The sequence below is a fragment of the Grampus griseus genome (genome assembly GCF_964374135.1).
Source record: "Grampus griseus genome assembly, chromosome: 6".
NCBI lineage: Eukaryota > Metazoa > Chordata > Mammalia > Artiodactyla > Delphinidae > Grampus > Grampus griseus.
In genome coordinates this window covers 4,733,381-4,757,797 of record NC_139000.1, presented here as the reverse complement: position 1 = coordinate 4,757,797, position 24,417 = coordinate 4,733,381, and the positions used below count along the sequence as shown (strand labels likewise).

General features: G+C 46.6%; 1 protein-coding gene across 11 annotated transcripts in view; it reads right to left on the bottom strand.

The window, feature by feature from the left end:
• Window positions 1-24,417, bottom strand: part of RAPGEF1 (Rap guanine nucleotide exchange factor 1) — a gene marked incomplete at its 5' end in the record, with an annotated part of 140,750 nt that overhangs the window by 98,129 nt on the left and 18,204 nt on the right. For 5 of the 11 annotated variants that reach the window (XM_082655751.1, XM_082655756.1, XM_082655762.1 and 2 more), the window contains one exon: window positions 16,828-17,080. The exons of the other annotated variants lie outside the window; for them this stretch is intronic. In XM_082655751.1, coding sequence (XP_082511877.1) covers window positions 16,828-16,891 — 64 coding nt within the window. Of the gene's footprint in view, window positions 1-16,827; window positions 17,081-24,417 lie in introns of those variants that run through there. 11 annotated transcript variants of the gene reach the window in all.

Here is a 24,417-nt window from a genome sequence, read left to right as displayed (position 1 = left end):
GCGGTCCTCAGATTTTTCTTAATTGGAAGAAGGAAAGGAGACACATAGAAAGACTTTAGCCATTTGCACAACCGCCTTCCTATTTAGAACTCAGAGCTTGCCCAGCCCCCGGGTTGGTGCCAAGGATAACAAGCTTAAATGTAGTTGGCAAATACTTAATGCCAAGTAGGAGACCCTGTCTTCTCTCCCTCCGGGCCATCCAGCCCAGGACTCTCCACCCCTAAGCCTTAAAAGAAGTGAGTTTTCATATAAATAGAAAATTAACTTGTCCATCTTGATACTCCATCATCACAGGTCCCAACCGCTGGACGACAACACCCTTCTGGCTGCTTGTACGAGTGTTAGCTACCCACAAGAGCACACCCGACACAGCAGTTCTCCCAATAATCATGGGAGTCACTCGTGCGTGGAGGTTTCCTGGGACCTCCTAATGGAAAACATTCTCATTAGGAGCCCAACTGCCCATGAAAAGAAATAAAAATGAGCCACAGCCAGGTCTCTTCTCCCTTTTGAAGGTCAGGACGTGTGCGGTTATCTCCCCAGGCAGAGTTACCTTGAGGAGATGGCACTAGAGATGCCATGCCAGGCAAAAGGAAGACCTTTCAAGATGGACTTGGGACACTGTTCCTCTAAGTCACTCCCTTTGAAAGCTCCCAAATCCCATAAGTTAAGAACTTCAGGGGACTTTCCTGGTGGTGCAGTGGTTAAGAATCCACCTGCCAATTCAGGGGACATGGGTTCGAGCCCTGGTCTGGGAAGATCCCACATGCCACGGAGCAACTAAGCCCACGCACCACAACTACTGAGCCCGCACACCACTACCACTGAGCTCGCAAGCCACAACTACTGAAGCCTGTGCGCCTAGAGCCTGTGCTCTGCAACAAGAGAAGCCACCGCAATGAGAAGCCCGCGCACCGCAATGAAGAGTAGCCTCCACTCACTGCAACTAGAGAAAGCCTGCGCATAGCAACGAAGACCCAACACAGCCAAAAAATAATAAAATAAAATAAAATAAATAAAGGAATTTCAGGGAGAACTCAGTCAATTATTCCGAGTTTGCAAACACCTGCAACCAACGGTTTTAACTCCTGTGGTTAATAAAAACAGAAAAAGCCCTAAAAGAACCACAATTCACTGTTTATATGTAAACCAAATAAACAGCAATGGGTTTCCTCCTGTACTTCTTATTTCAGTGGATGGTGACCACTCGTGAACATTAAGCCAAAAACCCGGTTGTCATCTTTGACCTGCTTCAACCCTGTTATCCCCAAATCCCTTCCATTACCAAGTCCTGTCCATTTCACCTTCCAAATTATCAGCGTATCTGTCCCACTGCCACCACCCTCATCCATGCAGCCATCACCCACAGGGATGACTAACTCAGCCTCCGAGTCCATTCTTGCCCTTTCCAGTACATTCTCCCACTGAAGTCAGGGTAATCTTCAAAGCACAAATCTCATCTCTCTCAATCTCTTTTGCAAATACACACACATACCACTTAAAACACCAAGTGTCTCTTCAGCTTGCCAGTGCTCTTACACTCAAGGCTTTGACTGGATAGGTACATGTCATCCACCACTGAGTGGTCCTCTCACCACCCCCAGACCTTGTCCTTGGGGCCTTTACACGGTGTTTCCTCATCAGACAGTGGTGTGTCCCCGCTCACCCCCGCCCAAAGGCCCACCTCATTTCAGCTGGTTAACTCTGACTTAACCCTTCCGACTTCAGCTCTGCTCTTTCATAGTATCTGTCAGTCTGTAATTAGTATCTACCTGGGGACTATTCTAGTTTCTGCCTTTCTCAACTGAGAGGAGAGAATGAAGTCTAAGACCCTAAGGCATGTTGGATGAACTGAATTCTCCTATTCATCTAGAATGACTCTAGCTGTGTACCACCCTGGAATATCTGAGAAAACAGTCACTCAAATAATTCTGTGTTCTGTGGTTCAGATGAAAAATTCAGGTTTGGAAAGGTTTGTGCCTAACAGTATCTCACATAGCAGGTGCTCAAATATTCGTTGATAGAAAATGAAGAAATAAGTTGATCGATGAACTCCCCACCCACGCTTCGATTCCTTTCACTGCATTGGGACCCCTGAGATTTAAAACTCAAGCCAATGACAGTCTCAGCACAGGGGCTGGGGGGGGTGGGGGTGGACTTGCCCTTCCTCTTAATTTGCACGAGACAATTTAAACCATTCAAATTACACTAATCACTGCCTACAGCCCAATAGCCATCCACAGCCAGGGAACCACAATGGGATCCCACACACTTTGCACATACTGGAGCCAGAGGGATGTAGACACCAATCCCAGTTAGGCCACTGGGTAAAACCTTGAGTAAGTTTAACTTCTGAATCTGTTTCCTTCCTGTAAAGGGGGCTGATACCACCATTTCAGCCATGGCTCTTTGGTAGCAAGGGACAGAAGCCTCATGAATCATGTTCAAATAAAAAGGAAGGCTTAAGGTAAGTATGAGTGTAAGGAGACTCCTGGGAACCCAAGGGAAGCTCAACATCCAACCGTCAGGAAGGGTAAGAACCAAGAAGGCAGCTCAGAACCAGCATCCTCCATCTCTCCCTGCTTCGGTGCCTCTGCGCCGGCTGCATGCCTCATCCAGGCTCACTCCCTTAGGGAGCTCGTCCACTCTTGCGACTTTAAATACAATCTTTATACCAAGACTCCCAAGTTTATACGTCTAATCCAGATCTTTCTCCTTTCAAGGCATATATTTAACTGTCCACTCAGTACTTCCATTTGGAGATCTAGAAGGCACGTCTAACTGAACTCCTGATCACTGCCACAGCCTTCCCCATCTGAGTGGACGGCAACTCCATTCTGCTCAGGCCAGAAGCCTTGAAGTCATCCTTGACTCCTCTTTTTCTCCTACGATCCTTATCCAGGCAGTCGGGAAACCCTGTTGGCCCTAATCTTCAAAATCCTTCAGATCCAACCACTTTCCATCATTTGCACTGCGCCTCCCTGGATCACTACAGCACCTTCTAGCAGGGCTCCCTACCTGTGCTCCAGCACCCCTTTGTTCCCCTATACACACAATAGAGTGATCCTAGGAAAACTTAACTCAGATGGTTTCACTCGGCTCAAAACTCTGCAACACCTACCCATTTCTCTCATGATAAAAGTCAAAGTCCTTATAATGACTCTCAAGGCCTGATAGGATCTTCTCTCTCTGTTCCAGTCATCCCAGCCTCCTCACTAGTCCTTGAACACACCTACCTGACATTCCACCTCCTGGAATGTCTGTCCCTCAGATACCTGCTGGGCCAACTCCCTTCCTCCAAGTCTTGACGCAAATCTCGCCTTCCCAACGAGGCCACCCCTGTCCGCCCTATTTAACTTGCAGTTCTTTAAGACTCTTTAGCTCCAGTGCCCACCAGTGATTAGATTGTCTCTCTGAGTCCTGGCTCAAATCCCTGAGCCAGAACCAATTGGCCTGGCTCATCTTTCTAAGGCAGGCCACATGACACAGGTCAATGGCCAGCTGCCTGTGGAAGAGCCATTAGTACAGAAGGTCCTCTGGGCAAAACTGAAAAAGAGCAAAGCCATCTGGAGCTATTCGTTGTGGGAGCACAAGCTCTCCACAGATCACAAGAGCACTGCTGTATTATAGCAGAGTGCCATCGTGAATGTCAGAGAAAGCCTAGAAGGGGTCAGATCAGAGTAGACATTGAGCTCTCAACACTGACCTTAGCAAGAGTTGTTGTGGGGATTAAGTGGTGCATTTCAATGTCCGGCCCACCAGAGGACCTTCATCATACTCTCAGGTAACTTAACTATCCTAGCCATAAACAGATCTGTTGCCATGGATAATTGGTAAAAAAAACCACTTAATATTAAAAATGAATGGGTTAAACTCTGCAGGCAAGCAGGCACTTTTTAGAATTTCTCACTGTTCCCCCTTGCGCTGCTGAGGATTTTACAATTACCTAAAGACAGAATGATTTAAATGAGCCAGGTGGTTCTGGCTCAGGGTCTCAGGTGTGGCCAGCGCGGCATCATCTGAGGCTTGACCAGGGCTGGAGGAGCCATTTCCAAGCTCGTTCCCCGTGCTGTCAGCAGCAGGCCTCAGGTCCTCACCTTGTGAGCCTCTCCTCACAACAGGGCAGCTGGTCTCCCCAGAGCAGCAGATCCAAGAGAGAAGCAGGAAGGCAGAACCCACCCACAGTCGGAAGTGACAACTCATCCATCGCTTCTGCCACATTCTTCTACTGGTCATGTGACCAGCCCTGATACAAAAGGGGAGGGGCTGCACCTGGGCTTGTGACTACGGGGGGGGGGGGGCGCTCTGGGGCCATCTTGGAGGCTGCTAACCACAAGTTATTCATGCAGACCAAGGCCTGTTTTTAAAAGGCCCAGAGCTAAGATGGTTTTTTACATTTTAAAGGGCTGTAAAAGAGAAAATGAAGAATATGTGACAGAGACCATACATGGCCTGCAAAGCCCAAATTATTTACTATATGGCTCTTTATAGAGAAAGTTTGATGACCCTCCCCCAATGCAGACTGTTTATTATAGATGACTTAAGGGGTTTTCAAGGGTTATTTTGACTACAGGCAATGTTTCCCTTATGCCCTGACTTTAGAAGCTAACTCCTAGGTAAGCAACTCTACTGAAATAGGTACTCTGCAAATTGCAGCTCTGAATGTCACTATAATGTCAACCACTAAGAAATGAACAGCTCATCATAACCTGAGCAGAAAGAAAACAATCAACCATACCTTGCCCATAAGTAGAAGGTTGATAAATATAAACTCAGTGAATGAATGATTAAAGAAGAAATACTATAAGGACACATCTTGAAAGTATAGAGTAACCATGAAAGTATGAAAACTCTTTAGTCAGTGATTTATAACATAAGACCAAAGGTGAATTTTACATAGTAGTTACAATCATAGCTAACTCCCTGCCAAATACTCCCCCGTTTGTGCATCCTCACGCCCTATGAGGTAGGGGTTATTAGCTGCCTCCATTTTTACAGATGAGCAAGTGAAAGCTAACAGAAATTATGTAATTTCCCCAAGGTTACATGATAAATAAGCAGCAGGACGATTTACTCTTACAGCAAAGTATGTAAGTATAAAGACCAACTTCATCCTGAATCTTCATGCCTCAGCTGCAGCCTGCTGAGAGCACAGCCAACACACGGAGCCCTCCTCACTGGCCCCAGGCTTCTCCTCCAGGGAAGCTCTCTCTCCTGCCCAGCTTGCTGGAATCCCAACCCAAGAACTTCAGAGAAGAGCAAAGCTCCTGGGCTCCCTATAAGCGAGGTTATAGAGACCTGAAATGCTAGATTTAACCTACTTACTCATTTATTGCTCCCTTTATCCAAAGAGAGCTTTAAAAAATATTTTCACCATGGTCTTTGCTTTCCAACCAAATATCTTTTCTGAGACTGTGGAATCAGCACCCAGCCCAGCCATCTCTCCAGCTGCTTCCCTAATGAGCTAAGTGGAGGGCAGCTGCTCGAGCCCTGGGGCCAACAAAGTTTTGACACTGGAATGATGACAGGGCAGAGAATGCTGCTGCTCCTGCAGCAAACAGAAGGGCTGTCAGATACACACGGGACTCGGGACACACTGGTAGCCACTGCAGAGAGAAGGGAGCTCTTGGCCAAGGGCTTTCTATGTGAACATAAGCAGACCTCACTCTCCCTGAGTGGTCCTGAAGATGGCTCAGCTCGTCCACTCAGATTCATGAACGTCAGGGGAAACGACTGCCCGAGGCTATACAACCAGTGGAAGGGCCAAAGTTCCCTGATGCTAAGGCTAATTTTTCCACCTTTTGGACTCTGCTCTTGGAAAGCTTGAAGTCCAGCTGCTTGAGGAGACAGATGTTGACCACAACAGGTTCTGGAAGGAGGAGGACCTGAGCAGAGGCAGGGTGTCTGTGTCAGGGACAGAAAGAGAGAGGCACCGATAACGGCAGACACAGGAAGTCAGAAGGCCTGGAGGCAAAGGGGGTTTGAATCGGGTCTTGTAGACAGTGGTGACTATCTGCACAGGCTGCTACAAGGAACAGGACAGTCACCTGACCAAGAACACGCACAAAGACTGTCAGAGGGCACTGAGGGTCCAGTTGATAGTGGAGACATGAATTTGTGTCAATAAAGGCCCTAATTACATACACAACTGTGACCTCACTGTGATTCTAATAAATACAGCTGTCCAATCCCCACAGTAAACATGCAAATCACAAGATAATCGCCTCCCTCAGTCCATTCTAATTATGAGATAAGTCATCTTCAAAAATATTATTCCCTTGCCTAACAAGAAAAGAGAGGAAGCGACACTCTGGTCTGCTTGTAAACCCACACTCTCAGGAACGTAGAACAGAGTGCAAGGGATTCTGACACCAGAGAGACCAAGGTTTGGGTCCCAACTCTGCCACTGACTAGCTGTGTGACATTGAGCAAGATACCAGACCCTCACTGACCCCGTTTCCCCGTCTGTGAAATGAAGATAAAACACTACCTACCACACAAAACTTCTGTGAGGCTCAAACGCAATACACTCGGCTCACAGACAGCTGTGGCTGCCCGTCTGCAGAAATGGCCACAGTATAACCACTCCGACCCTTGACTTCAGGGACCTTCCATCAAGAGATGGGGTCTCTCTCCCGTCTTGAATCTGGTTGGGACATGCTTTTACCAACGAAATGAAGTGGAGGCAACACTGTGCCAGTTCCGACCCTGGGCCTCGGGAGGTCGTGTGCGCCTCGCTCTCTAGGAAGCCGACAGCTGCCAGGTGAGTGATCCCGGCTGCCTGCCAGAGGCAGAGATGAGCCTTCCTGGCAGCTGACGGCAGACACAGGAGGGATCCCAGCTGAGACCAGGACCCCAGCCTAAACTGGCACTTGCAAAGCGTGAACTAAATTAACCGTTGTTAGGTCACTAAATACTGGGGTGATGTGTTAGCACTGACTGACTGCTACAGCAGTACTCACAATACGAAAGCTATTAGAGCTTCTCTTCGCCAGTAATGCCCCCAGTCCTCAATTCTTCCTTCTCTACTGGATCATTCACATCTGCATTCAATCATGCCATTACTTCTCCCTTTAAGAAAAGCTCTCCCTTGACCCCACTACCCTCAATAACTACCACCTTGTCTTTGCTCTGTCTTGCAGCAAAACTCCTCAAAGAACTGCGCATGCTCACTGCGTGTAATTCCCCTCTGTCCCTTCGCTTTCACATCCTCTTTCACCTCCAACACTGCACTGAAACGTCTCGTCAAGGTCCCCAGTGAACACCATGTTACTAAATCCCATGGTCAAGTCTCAGTCCTTATGTGATTTGGCTCAAATCAGCATCATCTGTCACCGCTGGTCCCTCTGCTCTAACACTTTCTGCACCTGGCTCCTGGGGCGCCAGTCTCTGAGTTTCCTCCTACCTCACCAGAGGGCCTTTCTCGTCACCTCAACCTCCCGATGCTGGAGTGCCCTGACTGGGGTCAGTCCTTTGCCTCTTCTCTTCTCTAACTCACTTCCTTGGTAATCTCATCCAGTCTCAAAAGTCAAAAACTCAGAAAGGCTTAGGTTTTCTCTGAAATCCAGATTCTGACACTCACCTGCCTAACGGCCACCTCCTTTTAGATCTCTAATAGGCATCTCAAACTCAACCTGTGCCAAACACAACTCCCCATCTCCCCCCTTGCCCCCATCTGCTCCTCTGGCACTCTTCTGTTTTTAACAAAATGCTCAGGCCAAAACACCTCTTTTTCTCTCATACCCGATACTTTACCCCTTAGCAAATCCCACTGGCTCTCCCTTCAAATTCCTTACCATCACCTACAAGGCCCTACGTGATTCGCTTCTCCCTGGCCTCGTGTGTTACCGGTCTCTCCCGAGTCCCTCTGCTCCAGCCATGCTGACCTCACGTCCTCCTGTCGGCTCAGGCCCCCTGCACCAGCTCCCCTTTCTCCTGGAGTGCGCTTGTCCGGAAGGCTCAGCACTTCTGCCCCGATTCCTCACAGCTGAGCACTCTCCCTTTCCTGCCTCTGTAAAACTAACAATCCCTCTCCTAGTCCTGGACTTCCTATCCCCTCCCCTGCCCTCTTTCTATGATGCCTGTCATCTAACAGACTATATATTTTACTGTTTATATTAAACTACACACTTCAGAGGGCAATGATGTCTTAATTTTTCATTAGGTACCCCCTGTGCCTAGAACAGTGCCTGACATAGGACCCATTCAATGAATGTTGTTGAACGAATGAAAATCCATCAATCAATGAATGAATGAAAGTATAGAAGCTTGGGATGTTTTTAGGATAGTGCCCCCTTCAGTGGTAAAGGAAGGCTATTTAAGGATCTATATGCAAAGCACCGGGTTCTTCAAACCTTCCATGATCTCCTTTCTTATCACCGTAGTGACGAGAAGTATTTTTACAGATAAAGACCTGAATGGTGTGTGACAGACTACAAACCAGAAGGCTCAGTTTAAGTAATCCCAATTTTTAAAATGAGTCACCTGGAGGGTGGTATTTAAGTCCTTTTTCTGGCTTGAAAATGTGAATATTTTTGGTAACTGATGAGTGACCTGCTTCTGAGTTCCCAAGTAACGATGGCAGAGAGCACCAAACCAAAAAGACCCCATAGGTCAGGGGTTGGCAAACTTGTGCCTGCAGCCTAAATCCCGCCAGCCTCCTGGTTGTTTGTGCAGATTCCTTGTTTATAGCCTGCAAGTGAAGAATGGTTTTCCCATTTGTAAATGGTTTCATTTTCGCTGGTAATATAAGTTCCTACATAATAGGAATCAAGAGATTGTGCCTCCTGGCCCTGCCAAAGCCTACAATATTCACTATCTGGCTCTTTAAGAAGTGTAACCACCCGACACAGATGTGCCATCCTGGGGCCCATTCCTCAGCTGCAGACCACAAAATCCCCAGAAATAATCATCTGGGTATTTCAGCATGAAGTGACTTCCAAAACCAAGTGCCCTATACGCAACTGCCAAAAGGTAATTAGCTATGAAGTGGCCAGTGGCCGCTGCTATCATCTTCCACAGCGGTGACACCCTCTATACAGCTGGAAAAGAAACAGCCAAATACGGAAATGTATCTTACGCATGTTCCCAGGGTAACGCATATCCTAAAACCAATGGCTAGGGATAGATATTGTTCTAAATTTGGAAATATCCGATGACAAAGAGAAGTTTCCTTCCCTTTTCTTACCACACCCAAAACAACACCCTACCTTTCTCATGAGAAAAATTCCTTCACACTTATGGTTTCCATTTCCTACATTTGATCTTTCACTTAACAAAAAAAATGATTAATGGAAGCCCATGATGTATACAGACCTTTTAGTACCACGCCTGGCATATAGGAAGCTATCAGCATTCTTTTAACATTATACCCAACATATTATTATTGTGTTATTATTACATCTGTTATTGTATCACATTGCATACTTTATGTATGGTAGACACAATATATAATGTACTGTAACACAACATATTGAACATGTTATATTCTATAACATGTAAATATATAATATAAATATAAAATATATAATCATTATATATGCAATATGCTGTATTGTTTTATATCACTGTTACACACATTATTATATATCATTGTTATATCACTATCCTAACACAGGGGATACTAAGCCACAAACCAGCTGTGAGACTTCAGACAAGCCGCTTCACTTCTTTCTAAGCCTCAATTCTCCATTGGTAAAATTAGGTAATCATTTTAGATTTTTACCACTCTCTTCCAGCTCAAGACAAATGCCAAAAGCATGCTAAATAACCTTTCCTTTGAAAACGTCTTCTCCTACCCTGAAGCCTATGCATGGGCACACCCAATCACGGCTTGGAACCGCACAACGGACAGGCATGGACATCATCTTCGTTCATTACATCAACATCCTGATGCTCTGCACTTGATTCACGCCGCCCTCGCAGCGAGGTTTGAAGCAAGCTGTTTAATAGCAGTATATCTATTTTAATAACAACTGGGTTGGTGCCCCATGATGTACAAGCATCTGGGGAAAATGGTAACGAATCATCCCTCAACAGACACAGTAAAGAGGAAGAGGTGGGTCATTAGTCACCCTGGGTCATTAGTCATGCCGCTGAACAGTAAGCATTACACTAAAAATATTAATAACACTTCTGGGCTCACTCTGTCCCTTTCATGTGAGGACATTAAAGTATTTAATAATCGTTGCTCCCTGGGAGACAGAAGACAAAAAGTTGTGATGGTAAATGAGTATCCTTAAATAAAGTCTTCTCATGCCTTTTTTTATGTGAAACTCAGCACTTGAAAGAGACTGAGCCAAGTCCAATGCAAAAGACCATGGGAAAATAGAATTTTGAAACAAAAATAGATTCTCAGCCCTCATAATGGTTTTTGAACTTCCCATTTCCCTTCTCTGAGCCCCATGCCTTTAGGTAACTCATCACGATGGCACTAGTAAATACAGTTTAAGTTTCACAAGAAAAACAAGTTCAAAATGATAATGCTCAACACTGATGTGCTTGTGGCTAACTGATAAATTTATGCATCACTCAAGAAAATGTTAACAGATACATCCCTTCTGGAAAACAACATGGCAATAGTCCATGGCAGGTTCCTGGACTGGGAACTTTACCTTGGGAACTTATCCCAAGGAAATCATCCAGCAAATCACAAATATATATGAATACAGCTACTTATTGTTACCCTACCTGTAACAGCAAAAAGGGTAAATAATTTCAATATCCACCAGCAGGTGAATGATTTAATAAGTTATGGGACAGCAACATGATAGAATGTCACAGTCATTACAGTAGCTCTGAAGACCACATATGAAAAACATGCATGCATGTGCAGCAGCTCTGGAAAAGATGAACAGTAACAGCTAATTCTTCTGCTCACTCACTAGGTTTTAGGCCCTTTAGATCTAGTCACTCAATATGCATTTTCTTCTTCGCATTTTGTCAATTTTTTTCCAATTTCTTCTTTAATAACATAACACCTTTTTGACTAAAATAAAATGAAATTTCTCTGTACTTAGCCTAAAAATAACAACACTAATAAACACTTACTGGACATATACTACGTGCCAGGTACTGTTCTAAGCACTTTACATGTATAAACCCCTTGACCCGCACACCTAGCCAGCTAGAAGTGGGGAAGCAAAGAGTCAACCGGGGCATCTGGGCTCCAGTGTACAGGCTCTTAACCACTATGTAATAATGAAAAAACTTTTCAGCATTATTCAGGATGGGAAAATGGACTGTCCTGCTTAGTTCAATATTCTAGTTAACTAGGAATAGCTCAGCTATGTCTGGTCCTGCAGTAACTATTTTCAAAGAAATTCAACACCATAAAAACGCCCCTGTGACCATGCTGTTCAGCAGAACTGATGCTTTCTGCAGGTACTGAACAGCAGGGGAGTTTGCAGATATGAACAGCAGTGATGAGTGCTGATGGTCCCTGATTCACAGCCCACAAGGCACCTCTGAGATCATCTGGCATGTGATCCCTTCAACTGAGGGAAGGAAATGGGTAGAGTTAGCCAAACTCACGCTGCTAGCTGGGATTGGGACAGATCTGGGCCCATGATCCATGCCTGCAGATGTGGTAAAAGCCGGGTTCTTTCTTCCTATTATGCAACATGTGATAACAAGAAAGACTATGATTCATTAAGTGCTTGTGTACGCTAAGGGCTATAAACCCTTCACGTGAATTATTTAATTTCGCGCCACAGTCGTTCGAGGTAGGCATTATTATTAATCTCACGTGGAGACTAGCAAACAAGCTTGGAAACGTGAAGTCATGTGGCTCGCCTCACTCAGATGGAAGGCCCTGATTCAGGTGACTGGAGTGCAGCCCCAGCCCTTGCACATTCTGGAGCACTGCAGCCCCACAGCAATGGAATCAGACCACACAATGCATGGGGGTAGGTAGGCCGGCTCCAGCTCTGGCCAGAAAAGCCGTCAATATTAATGATCTGGCACACAGGCATCCAGCGGCCCCAGATGCTTCTTGACTACCTAGCTAGGTACAAGCTTGTAGAGGCAAGTCTAAGCGCCCTTGCTGACTGGAATCCAAACAATTATAAATCCGCCCCCACAGCACAGGAACCAGAGAGCATGTGGAATTTATGCAAATCCTTGAGTCCCCACCCCCACCCAACCAGGCAATCTCCTTCCCAGCCTTGCTAAGCCCACAGTCAGCCCAGGCCTGGGAAAGACACTTCAGCCTCAGCTCTTCCACCGAGGGTGTTAATTTCATTTGCTCACACCCAGCTGCGTACAAACATGCAAATCATTAACGTTTCCATTTACCAGGCCAGTATGGTCCTGAGCTGCTGGGATTTCTGAAGGAGGTAACAATTCTATTTGCAACTACAGCTGCAATTTTTAATTCCCAAGGAAACTTTCGCCCGTGTTATATTCCCAAAAGCCAAAATGACCACTGTAAGCAACCCTTCAAGTTATTCATGAAAAAAAAAGACCAGAAGAAACAAAGAATTCTTTTTTTTTAAACATCTTTATTGGAGTATAATTGCTTTACAATGGTGTGTTAGTTTCTGCTTTATAACAAAGTGAATCAGTTATACATATACATATGTTCCCATATCTCTTCCCTCTTGCGTCTCCCTCCCTCCCACCCTCCCTATCCCACCTCTCTAGGTGGTCACAAACCACCGAGCTAATCTCCCTGTGCTATGCGGCTGCTTCCCACTAGCTATCTATTTTACGTCTGGTAGTGTATATATGTCCATGTCACTCTCTCACTTAGTCCCAGCTCACCCTTCCCCCTCCCCATATCCTCAGGTCCATTCTCTAGTAGGTCTGTGTCTTTATTCCCGTCTTACCCCTAGGTTCTTCATGACATTTTTTTTTCCTTAGATTCCATATATATGTGTTAGCATACGGTATTTGTCTTGAATTCTTTTGAGAGCACTGGACGGGATAGTAGGTATATTTCAGAGCAGTTCAATTTAGCTCTCAATTGAAGGTTTCCCCAGGTGCCTGGGTCAATGAATCAATAACGAAATGCCGACTGTGATTTAAGTGCCTTTTGTGAAGCAATCTTTTGCAGTGTGAACAATCATCAATAAATTTACTTAGTCTTTGTAAATTCAGACTTGCTGTGGGACAGAGGAGGGTGTACCTGTTTTCATCCCTCGACGCCTCCACTTTGGGCAGAGAAAGGCAAAGAAGGAACGTTTCCACCACACACCCGCCAGCACTGGTAGATATCATTTACTGAGCACCTACCATGCACCAGGAACCACGCTGCACCTTTCGGACCTCATGTATACCCGTGGTAGCACTGGAGGCCAGGCAGCACTCAGTTTGGTTACCGAGTGCACTCACGGAGGGCACCAAGTGCCATACGCTGTGCTAGTATGGAGGACAGAACAATGATCCCAAGAGACAGCCCTCAGGTTTCTGGTCAGGTACTGTAGTAAACAGACCCCCCCCCCCCCCATCGGCCCTCCACTGGCCCATCCCTGTGGTGAGGGCTGGAATGTAGTCATTTGAAGGCCACTGGAGGTAAGGACAGTGGGGAAACGATCTGGGATTACAAAATTCACTTGTTCAAGGTCAGACAGAAAGTCAGGGGCAGCAGAGCTCTGGCTGGATGGACCACTCGGGATCATAGGAAGCCACTGCCTTATCCTACCTCCCATCCTATTTTTTTGGACAGGGCCTGCTAGAACTCACTATGGAAATGCAAATGACTTAAATTTATCAACCACTGCAAGCATTCATTATTGTAAAAACCAATAAAGGCAGTACCGTTTCTTTCTTATGTTTCGGGTTCTGAAAGCTATAAGAAAAACTAGAACTATAAGAGAGTATAATGTTGGTCCCTTCAAAGGATGCACGTCCCACACTGTTTAAAATCATTAGACATTTCTCTATTAGGTGTAAAATGCTCTTTAGGGTGACACCAAGCAGAAGTGAGATTCATGTTTCTCAAACTAGTATTCTGTCACCTCAGTTTTTTAACTTTCCAGGTCTACAACATGGAAACAGAAACACAAATGATCCAAAAGGCAGATAATGATTTCCTTTAAATGTCCCTTCAGAATTTATTCTGCATTTGACCTTCCTAATCACGACTGTCTGGCTCTGGTTAAAGTCTGCCATCGCAGGTCAACACACAGACCGGACAGAAGTCAGGGGCAGGCTGGGCAGTTCCAGCTGCCTGCAGCAAATGCACACAAGGACGTGCCCCAGTTTCACTTGCCCCTAAAGCAGACAAGGATATCATGCTGCTTGCTCTAGAGCCTGGTGCCATCAGTCATCCACTGAGCTTGGACTTCGAAAAATGCACTCCCATCAGGGTCAGGGTGGTGGTTGGGATCCACTAAATCAGTGGTTCCCAACCTTTTTGGCACCAGGGACCCGTTTCACGGAAGACAATTTTTCCACAGACCTGGGCGGGGGTGGGGGGTGGGGGTGGTGGTGGTAGGGGGTGAGGGGGGATGGTTGAGGCAGTAACGTGAGCGATGCGGAGCAGATGAAGCTTCAATCGCCTACCGCTCACCTCCTGCTGTGCGGCCCAGTTCCTAACAGGCCGAGGACCGACACTGGTCCGTGGCCCAGGGGCTGGGGACCCCTGCACTAAATCATTCCTAACCATTGTTCCAAAATCCCAGTTCCAAAATACAAACAACCTTTAAAGACAAACAGACAAACTGTGAAGAATAAATAAATTCCACACCATTGTTATTGTGGATCCTTGGACTGGAGAACAAACTGCGGGTCCAGGGTCTACCCTGCTCAAACCAACAAATCCCTACACTGGCAGAGACACGGCCCTGGTAAATGGGATCTGTGAAGACTTAGAAATCAGGGGCAATTAATTGCTCTTCTTTTTATCCCCAATTCACTGTGGATCCTGAAATCCCTACTATCAACTCCTCTCATTTAAATTTCTGAACACAACTAAACAACACAACAAAACACAAAAGCTTTAATTTTTGTCTGTAAGCCCAGCTGCTTCCTATGGAAGTATTAAGAAGTTTTAACTCACACGTTTTCTAAGGAAAACCAGAGACAACTTAAAAGTAAGTAAAATATTAAATTCCTGTTATAAAAGTGATTTGAGTTATTGGATCAATGCCAATTTTCTTCTTGGTGGCTGGAGATACCAGGCCACATGGCACTGAAAGAGTGTTACATCCTGACCCACCAGTAAATACCCATGTCTGCTAAGATTCATTCTTCTGAAGGACAAGGTACTATGATGTAAGCAGCAACTGCTTTTTTTTGAATGTTTTTCTCCCCCAAATGAGTAAAGTACATTAAAGAAAATATAACAAACCTCATATATGCATAACCTGGATTCTAACAGTTGTTAAAATGATCCTGTTTTTCTTATCTGTATGTATGTGTTCATTCAGTCACCTGAACCATTTTAGAGTAAAATTATAGCCAGCATAACCCTTTAGCCCTGAATACTTCAGCATGACAACCCCAAAAAGGACATTCTCCTACATGACTCATTACCATAATCACAGGTAATAACATAGACAACAGTTCCCAAATATCATCTACCACGCAGTTCATACTGAAATTTCCTGAACTGTCCCCCAAATGTCTTTTATTACTGTTTTGTTCACACCAGGATTTGATCAAGGACCAGTAAGGAATACCTTTTTCAAAGTAACTTGTTGGACAAAGAATGAATGACTGATGGAAAGTCAGAGGGGCTGGAACCGAACGGTAAATTAGCATCCGACCTACTTTTCCCTATTAAGAAGAAAAAAAATTATATATAATCTGACCACAAAAGACAACTATTATTAACATTCCCATGCATTTTCTTCCAGTTTATTTTTTCTGTTCATAAACACACACCCATACATACGCTTGCGCTCAAACTGTCTTGCTACAGGTCAGGTGCTATCTCCACCCTTTTTGGCAAGTGGAGATAAAAGAGCCAATACCTGATGAAGTCCTGTGGGCACCATCTTTGGTATTCTGGTGCCTGCCGGGTCTGCGAACTGCTGGTCTGCTAGGTTAATAACAGTGAAAAGGGCAGCCGAGTGCACTGGAAGACCCAAAGGCCCTGGGGCTGCATACTGCCGTGTGGCCCCTCTGGCTTTCTCCTCCTCAAAGCTGACGCTAACACAAGCCTGAGTGACACCGAGTAGGTTTTAACAGGTGTTGCTGTCCCGTGTCACAGACATCTAGGATTGATAAATATGAGACTTGTTTTTTTTTTTAATAGAAGGTACTTTGAACTCTTTGGAAGAAAGGCGCTATATATTTAAAAGCTATTAATAACATTCTCTAAACCAAACTGTCACAAAAGATTCAAACTCCTGGATATCAAAATTTTTACTTGGGATATCTTTTTTTTTTTTTTTTGCGGTACGCAGGCCTCTCACTGTGTGGCCTCTCCCGCTGCGGAGCACAGGCTCCGGACGCGCAGTCTCAGCGGCCATGGCTCACGGGCCCAGGCGCTCCGCAGCATGTGGGATCCTCCCGGACCAGGGCACGAACCCGCGTTCCCTGCATCGGCAGGCGGACTCTCAACCACTGCGCCACCAGGGAAGCCCCTTGGGATATTTTTTAAAGCTGAAAATTTTCAACCAACGGACGTATGCTGTACTAAATAAAAATCTCAAACTGAACTAAGTTCTCAGCCAAGCCAGGCCATCACATTGAGATGCAAATCGCTTTATTCCTTAGGAGAACTGCCTGTTAATTTTCTTTAAAATATGCTGAACTGCAAGCATTTTCTGATGAAAGGTATTTCCCCAAGCAGTTTCAGGTCTGGTTTTAAACCAAAGTTTCCCAACAGAAGGCTGCCTCCTTCCTTCCTCCTGGAGATGAAGCACAGGGCCTTCTTACCTTGTTTCCAGGGGCACAGATGGCTTCGTTTCAGGGGCTTCTGTTTTTCAATAGCATTGCCCATTCTAAAGCCAGAGGATCACAGGGCCCTTCCAAGCCCAGGTGTCTTTGTTGAACAGCGAATACGGACCAAGTCACTAGCTGGAAGGGGATTCATCTCTCAGACATCCCAATCACCCAGCGGCGAGCCCTGGTAAATCCTCACAAGAAAAACCTGAACTCTACTCTGGAAGGTCCTTGCCTCTGCCTTTCAAACTCCCTTCACTCCCAGGAAGGAAATCAGAATAAAAGGCTTGTTATCGCGGTGGGTCTCGGTACGTCTATACTAGGAAGCTCTTCCTCCGCCCTCCTTTGACAGTCTGTTACTCATTGGCACAGCAGCCTCAGATTAATTTCCAAACACTTTGGACACTGCTTTTCTTTGGGGGAGGAGTGGGAAATGAGATGATCAAAAAACTGAAAGTTAAAAATAGACCAATTTGGGGGGGTGCCACAAGAAACTTTTTTTTTTTTTTGGCGGTACGCGGGCCTCTCACTGTTGTGGCCTCTCCCGCTTCGGAGCACAGGCTCCGGACATGCAGGCTCAGCGGCCATGGCTCACGGGCCCAGCCGCTCGGTGGCATGTGGGATCCTCCCGGACCGGGGCACAAACCCGTGTCCCCTGCATCGGCAGGCGGACTCTCAACCACTGCGCCACCAGGGAAGCCCAAGAAACATTTTCACAGAGACCCTAACATCACACCTTCTATTTAAGGATTCTGGCCCTCAGACCAGTGTGCATCAGGTGACAAGTTCCATCAGAGAGAAAACAAGCTGACTTCATTAATCCTGTGTTTCCAAGGGAAAAACAAACAAACATCAAAATGCAAACTGCACTTTAGTTTCCAAAGAAGAAAAGACCTCAGAGGACAAGCAGCTAGGAGTTTGTAACCTCAAGCTCCAATCTTACACTCTATTTTGGAATTAATTTTTCTGGAGAAAATGTGGCACCACCTAAATTCTGAACAACAGGTTTCCTGGAAGAAAGAAGGGCATGAAATCATATGCTTTTTGGTAAAAACAAAGAAAATGGCAAGGTACGTGGAAAGATTTCATTGATTTAGATACCAGAGTTTGAGGGTAGAAAAGCTCTTAAAGAATCCCTGGAGCACATGCAGTGGGTGAGACCGGCTGCAGGACCAACCACCTGGGTTCAAATTCTGCCTCTGCCAACAGAGCATAGTTTTCTCAGTTTTCTCATCTGTTAATTGGGCATAATGCCAGTAGTCCCACCTCCCCGGCTGTAATGGTTAGGGGAAAACACTGACTGAAACTGCCCGGCCCTGGCCAGGCAAAGACAGTAACAATGGGCATAAGTTATTTTACCACAGGAGATCCTGGTAAGGAACAGGGAACTAACAAGCTACCACCAACCAGAAGAATAGGGGAAAGGTCAAAAGGAGAGAGAAGAGACGCCAGTCCACATGTCCTACCAACCTCCCAGAATCCTCCTCGCTGGAATCCGTCTTGGCTGAGTGGTTGCACGTGCCACCAGAAAGGACCCTCAGTCAGAATGATTGGTCAGAGACAACCCGGAAACTCACCCCATCACCATAAACCCCGAGACTGCGAGCCACGTGGCAGAGCAGTCTTCCTGGGCTCCCTTACCCTGCTGCTCTCCGCCCAGGCGCCCCTTCCCAATAAAGTCCCTTGCTTTGTCAGCACGTGTGTCTCCTCGGACAGTTCATTTCCGAGTGTTAGACAAGAGCTCAGTCTCGGGCCCTGGAAGGGGTCCCCCTTCCTGCAACATAATGAGGATCAAATAAAAGGGACACTTAGGAATCCCTTGGTAAATCGTTATCACCAACACCGTAATACTCTTTGACTGTGAAACTGTATTAGCTCAGATGGCCGATATCTGGCTTCAGACAATTTAGCCAAAGGCACATAATCACAGTGAATTTCGTTCTATTGGGGTTGGAGGGTACAAGGTGGGAGCCAGAGTAAAATTTAAAGACAGTATTCCAAAAAAGACCCACAGAACCAAAGAAATGGAGTTTGAGAGGCACTAAATGCACTAGTGCTCCAACTGTTCAGTGTGCTCTGTTACCACTCCCAGGGCCACGGCCAGCGTGCTGCACCAGCCACTGCCCATTCTGAGGGAAACAAATAATCCTGCCAATGTATGCAAAATGAATGAAGCCAAATCCAAATCTCTACAAGATCTTAAGGTTTCCTATTTGATCTAACAACACAGAAATCATTTTTACAAAATCACAGCCTGAGATTCCAAACTTCTTAAAGCAAATAGCACGGGTCTGTTTCACTCCTCCAATGACAGGCAGGAAAGAGAGCAAATGCTTCAGTGAAGGCCACGGCCAACCCCGCTTCCCTCACACCGTACGATGAACTCACCTTCCAATCAAACTGCAACCACAAACTGCAAAAGAGCAAAGGCTCGCACCCCAACCGCGCCAGAGGGGGCCGCTGAAACCTAAGAGCTGGTAAAAGATCCAATTCAAGTTCAGCACCCACCCCAACTCCATCAGCAAACACCCCACCCTTTCGGTACACTCTGAAGAGACTTCCGTTTCCTTCCAAAAACCGTAACAATTTTCCTTAGGCAAGTCTGCAATGCCAGATATTATATCTGACCTCATGTCTTCCAGAAGACATTTAGTTCAAAATATCTACAAAAGCATAATAGATCAAAAAGGCTCTACTTTTGAACCTGCATCTTAATGTCTCTTTTCACCTAAAGAAAGTTTTAACTTGTCAAATGCTCTGCACACGATGCCGCCCAGCACCAGCAGAATACCCACGCACAGTAGGTGCTTAATAACTACTGAACAAATGGGCAGACAGATGAAGGAATAAACAAATGAAGGCTCCCCGCCCCCCTCCCCCGCAAACACACCCTACAATGTGTTAACAGGAGTTTCTTTTTTTTTTTTTAATAAATTTATTTATTTTTATTTTATTTTTGGCTGCGTTGGGTCTTCGTCGCTGTGCGTGGGCTTTCTCTAGTTGCGGTGAGTGGGGGCTACTCTTCGTTGTGGTGCGCGGGCTTCTCATCACGGTGGCTTCTTTTGTTGCAGAGCACGGGGTCTAGGCACAAGGGCTTCAGTAGTTGTGGCACGTGGGCTCAGTAGTTGTGGCTCGCGGGCTCTACAGCGCAGACTCAGTAGTTGTGATGCATGGGCTTAGTTGCTCTGCGGCATGTGGGATCTTCCCGGACCAGGGCTCGAACCAATGTTCCCTGCATTGGCAGGCGGATTCTTAACCACTGCACCACCAGGGAAGCCCAAACGGAGTTTCTAATCCATAAATGAACTCTCCTTCCTGCAAGCGCCAGAGGTGTGGGCCCTGCCGAGTGCTGTTTCATCCACCTTCCCCACCCCTCAGCTCAGGCAAAGTCCCCAACCTGGAGTTTCATCCGTATCTTTTTTATCCCCACTAGTCTGTAAAGCCTTTGAAGTCAGGAACTGGGTTTGGGTCAGTTCCCCATGTGCCTGCGCGCACACAGAACAACAGGTCACCAGGGAAACCTGGGCTCAAGGCCGACGCTGCCATTTCTCAGCTAGGGGCTGCCACATTCTAACAGCTAATTTTCTGATGAACCTTCCAAACAAACTAGAAATTTCCTTGAGAGCAGCTCTGAAGTGAGGACCCTATGGTTAAACTGCTTCTAGGGTAACCACGGCCTCCCAAAATGATTCTGTGTGAACTGGATGGGGGCTGGGGGTTGGGGAAGATAAATCGAATCACCTATTTTTAAGAATTCCTCCCTAATTCTCATCTCAGAAAAAGTGTCTTCCAGAGTTGTCCCCAAGGGTGAATATGCTCACCATCCGAGATGGGCAAGTGACCCATCCAGTCCACACCTTAGGGAGACAACATGGGACTCAAACAGATGAGACGAATCAAAAGTGAAAGACCACCAGAAGTGGAAAGCTCACCGCATGGCCAGCATCACGTGTCTCCACGTCCTGCGCAAATCCTCCGAGGGTGCTGTGGGTACATGGACTGCTTTCAGTCAGACCGCGTGTTACCAAGTTACTCCTGAGGTATTACTACTGCAAGCCCCAAATCACGGACTCACAGAAGGGTAGGGCCTAAGGACACAGACTGACAAAATCATCTCCTCCTAAAAGCCTGGGGCAGGGCAGGGCGGGGGTCAAGGCTACACACTCAGTGAGAGAGCCAGATCCAGCCCAAGAGTTTTAATTCTTGGCCGGGAAACCTCCTACCTCTTCCTCCTGACCAGAGGGACAAGGCGGTGGAGGAGTGGAAAGTGCTGGCTCTGGAGGAGAGCTGAGCCAGTTTGAATCTTTATGTGGCCACTTTCCATCAGGGCGACAGGAACTTCACCTCCTGGACCTGATTTTTTCACCTCTGTAAAGTATGTACTAATATGCTGCCTACTTCATAGGCAGTCTAAAGCTTAAATAAAATGTTTTAAAGGTGCTTGGCACACTTAAAGAATAGTTACCATTGCTGGGTTTTTTCTTTTTAATTTCATTATCTATGAACATCCAGCTTTAGAGACAATACATTAAAGAAAAATTATTTACCGTCACAGAGATTTTTTTGTTTTTTTAAATATCCCAGTAAGATCCATTGCAACATTCTGATAAATAACTCATTCCCTTAGCGCAAATAAAATAATATTTCACTTCCAAACACTTGTATCATCAGAATACTTTTTTGATTATGGAATGCAAGCGACATAAACCAAGGAGGTAACACTGTGGTTACTGAAGTTTGAAACATTTTACAGAGTCCTGTCCTCAATGCAAGATGCAACTGGATTCAGAAGAAACCTGCGTCAGGGAGTCCTGCAAGGCACTGCTCACTGCTCAGAAGGGGAAGGCCAGTGATCGCCGTAGTGTGCACCTTCACCACCTCCTCCCCACCCCGCCCCCAGGTGTGCGGGCAGGAGATGGAAGCTGGGCTCTGGAGCCGGTGCCCAGTAGCTGACATGAAGCTTTGTGCATGGAATTTGTGTGCTGGGAGGAAAGTCTGATGTTGGTCACTTCCCCTCCAGAGAAAAATACAACAATACAAGGAAGCACCAAGCACTGTGGGAATGTTCCAAAGTGGGAGTTCCAGCTCAGTCCAGAGTATAAACAAAGGGCAATGACCAGCCTGGAGGTCAGGCCAGCAGAGCACTGAGGCAAAAAGTCTGGGAGCCAGTCTTCTGGGTGCCCTAGTCCCTGCTTTGAAGTGACATTCCTGCCCAGCGCTGCGGAAATCACTGAAGGCGAAGGCACATCTCGAGTACTGCATCACAGGAAACACAGACCGGGGTTCTCTTACGACACTCTTGCACACTCACAGATCAGTCTCAGAATGCCATGGCCTGAGAGGCCTCAGATTCATCCGACAAATGCCGACGTGGAGTTTAGGGAGAATCAAACAACATGAGCAAAGAATCACTTAGTTACCACTGTAATCAGTGCTGAGAAGTTCCGGGAGGGGAACATGTCCAGCAGGGCAACCTAATCTAATCTGGGAGGTCAGGGAAGGGTGAGACTCAAAGGATGAGCAGGAGCTGACCAAGCAAATGGGTGAAAAGCATTCTGGGCAGGAGCAGCATGTGCAAAGGCCCTGTGCAGCTGGAGGTATGAGAACGGGGGAGGTGGATGCGGGTCAGAGGCAGCAGAGCCTTAGAGGTCCAGGGTTTCATCTCATGGGCTTCAGGGGGCGCCTAAAGTGTTGACCAAATCACGTGTGTTCATTTTTCTGGGAAGAGAAGTCCATGGCTTTCATTACAGTCTCAAAGAGTTCCAAAAGGTTAAGATCCACAGAGCTAGTCCAACCCTCTCGTTCCAAAACAAGGAAACTGAGGTTCCTCATTCTGAGGGAAAGACATTTCCCCACGGTTTCACAGACAGCCAGAGAACCCTAATCACTGGATCCCAGTCTGGTGTTTTTCCACAGCTCGCGGGCTGCCTTACTTCTGGCAGGGGTGTGTCAACAACAACAAAGTACTAATCCTCACTGAATATTGATACTGTGTCGCACACAAGGCTACTCTGTTTCTGTCCAGGCAGGCCCAGAACTGACACTCTACAGAATGAACTATGAAGTCTGCCAGTCCATCTTTCTTGGGGTGTGACCTAACCTGCAAAATACAGGGGGCAGAACCTCCAATTCCAAGGCACCCCCATGAGAAAGCTTCTGGGTTTTTCAGGGACCCTGGCAGACGATGCTGGTTCACTAAAGGAAGGGCAATTAAGGCAGAGTCCTCGCTGCTAAATCAGCATCCAGACTTTTAAAGAAGAAGCTGCTTATTTGTTGTACTTTCTAAAGTCAGGACTGGGGACTTCCCTGGTGGCGCAGTGGTTACGAATCTACCTGCCGATGCAGGGGACACAGGTTCGAGCCCTGGTCCGGGAGGATTCCACATGCCACAGAGCAACTAAGCCCGTGCGCCACAACTACTAAGCCTGTGATCTGGAGCCCGCGAGCCGCAACTATTGAAGCTCACGTGCCGCAACTACTGAAGCCCACGCGCCTAAAGCCCGTGCTCTGCAACAAGAGAAGCCACCGCAATGAGAAGCCCGCACACGGCAACGAAGAGTAGCCCCCGCTCGCCGCAACTAGAGAAAGCCCGCGTGCAGCGATGAAGACCCAACGCAGCTATACATACATACATACATACATAAAGTCAGGACTGGGCCAGGAACTAGCCTGCAGGATATGAAAGGGAGAAAGCCCACACCCTCAATTTTATTAATTCCACCTGGAATTGAGAGAAAGGAACTATTTTTTTTAAGTGAACAAAAATAGTAATTTTCTCCTCTGCCACTTATTTCGTACTATTTTGAACACTCGGGGGAAAGTCTAAATATGTGTGGAGAACACTTCTTAAGCTCTTGATGCTTCCTGGAATACCCCAAGGAGGAAGTCAAGTGCCCAGACGGCCATTTGAGGCCTTTGGGAATCCAGCCCCTGAACTATGTTTCCCCCCTCCATCTCCCACATCCCCACTCAGGGGCCTTTACTTTGGCTAAAGACTCAGTACCCTGTGTGAACCTGCTCCTGCCTGCACTGAATCCCACCTCCTTCCTCCCCAGCAAAGCAGATGAAACCTAAGAGTCAACACCCAACAGACTCTCAATGGGCAACCATCAAGGGGGACGCACATTCTCTGCTTTGCCTGGAACATGACAGGGTCAGAAGAGGCAACGCCCTCATTGGGGAAAGGCTCCCACCACCTTCCGCTAGCCCACTACGCCCCCAGGGTCTGTGGCCTCCTGCCCTTTACAGCACCCTACTTGCAGAGGCGGTCCTCCACCTTGACTAAGAGGCCTCTACGTGGGGCGGGGCCGGCGTGGGAGTCGCAGCAGTGCCCTCTGGTTAACGCTCTCCAGGCTTTTAAAGATGCACAACCTTCTCCACTACGAAGCTGAGCCCACACCCAACGTGTGCTTTTATCCACTCATTCAACAAGAATTTGTGAGCTTCACCCGTGTGCCTTCTGAGCTCTGGTGAAACAGCAGCTGACAAGGAGCTTACCTCCTAATGAGAGAGATCATAAAAAAGAAGCAAGTAAGTGCTATATTAAAAAAAAAAAAAAGCAAAGGCAGGGTTAGGGGACAGTGA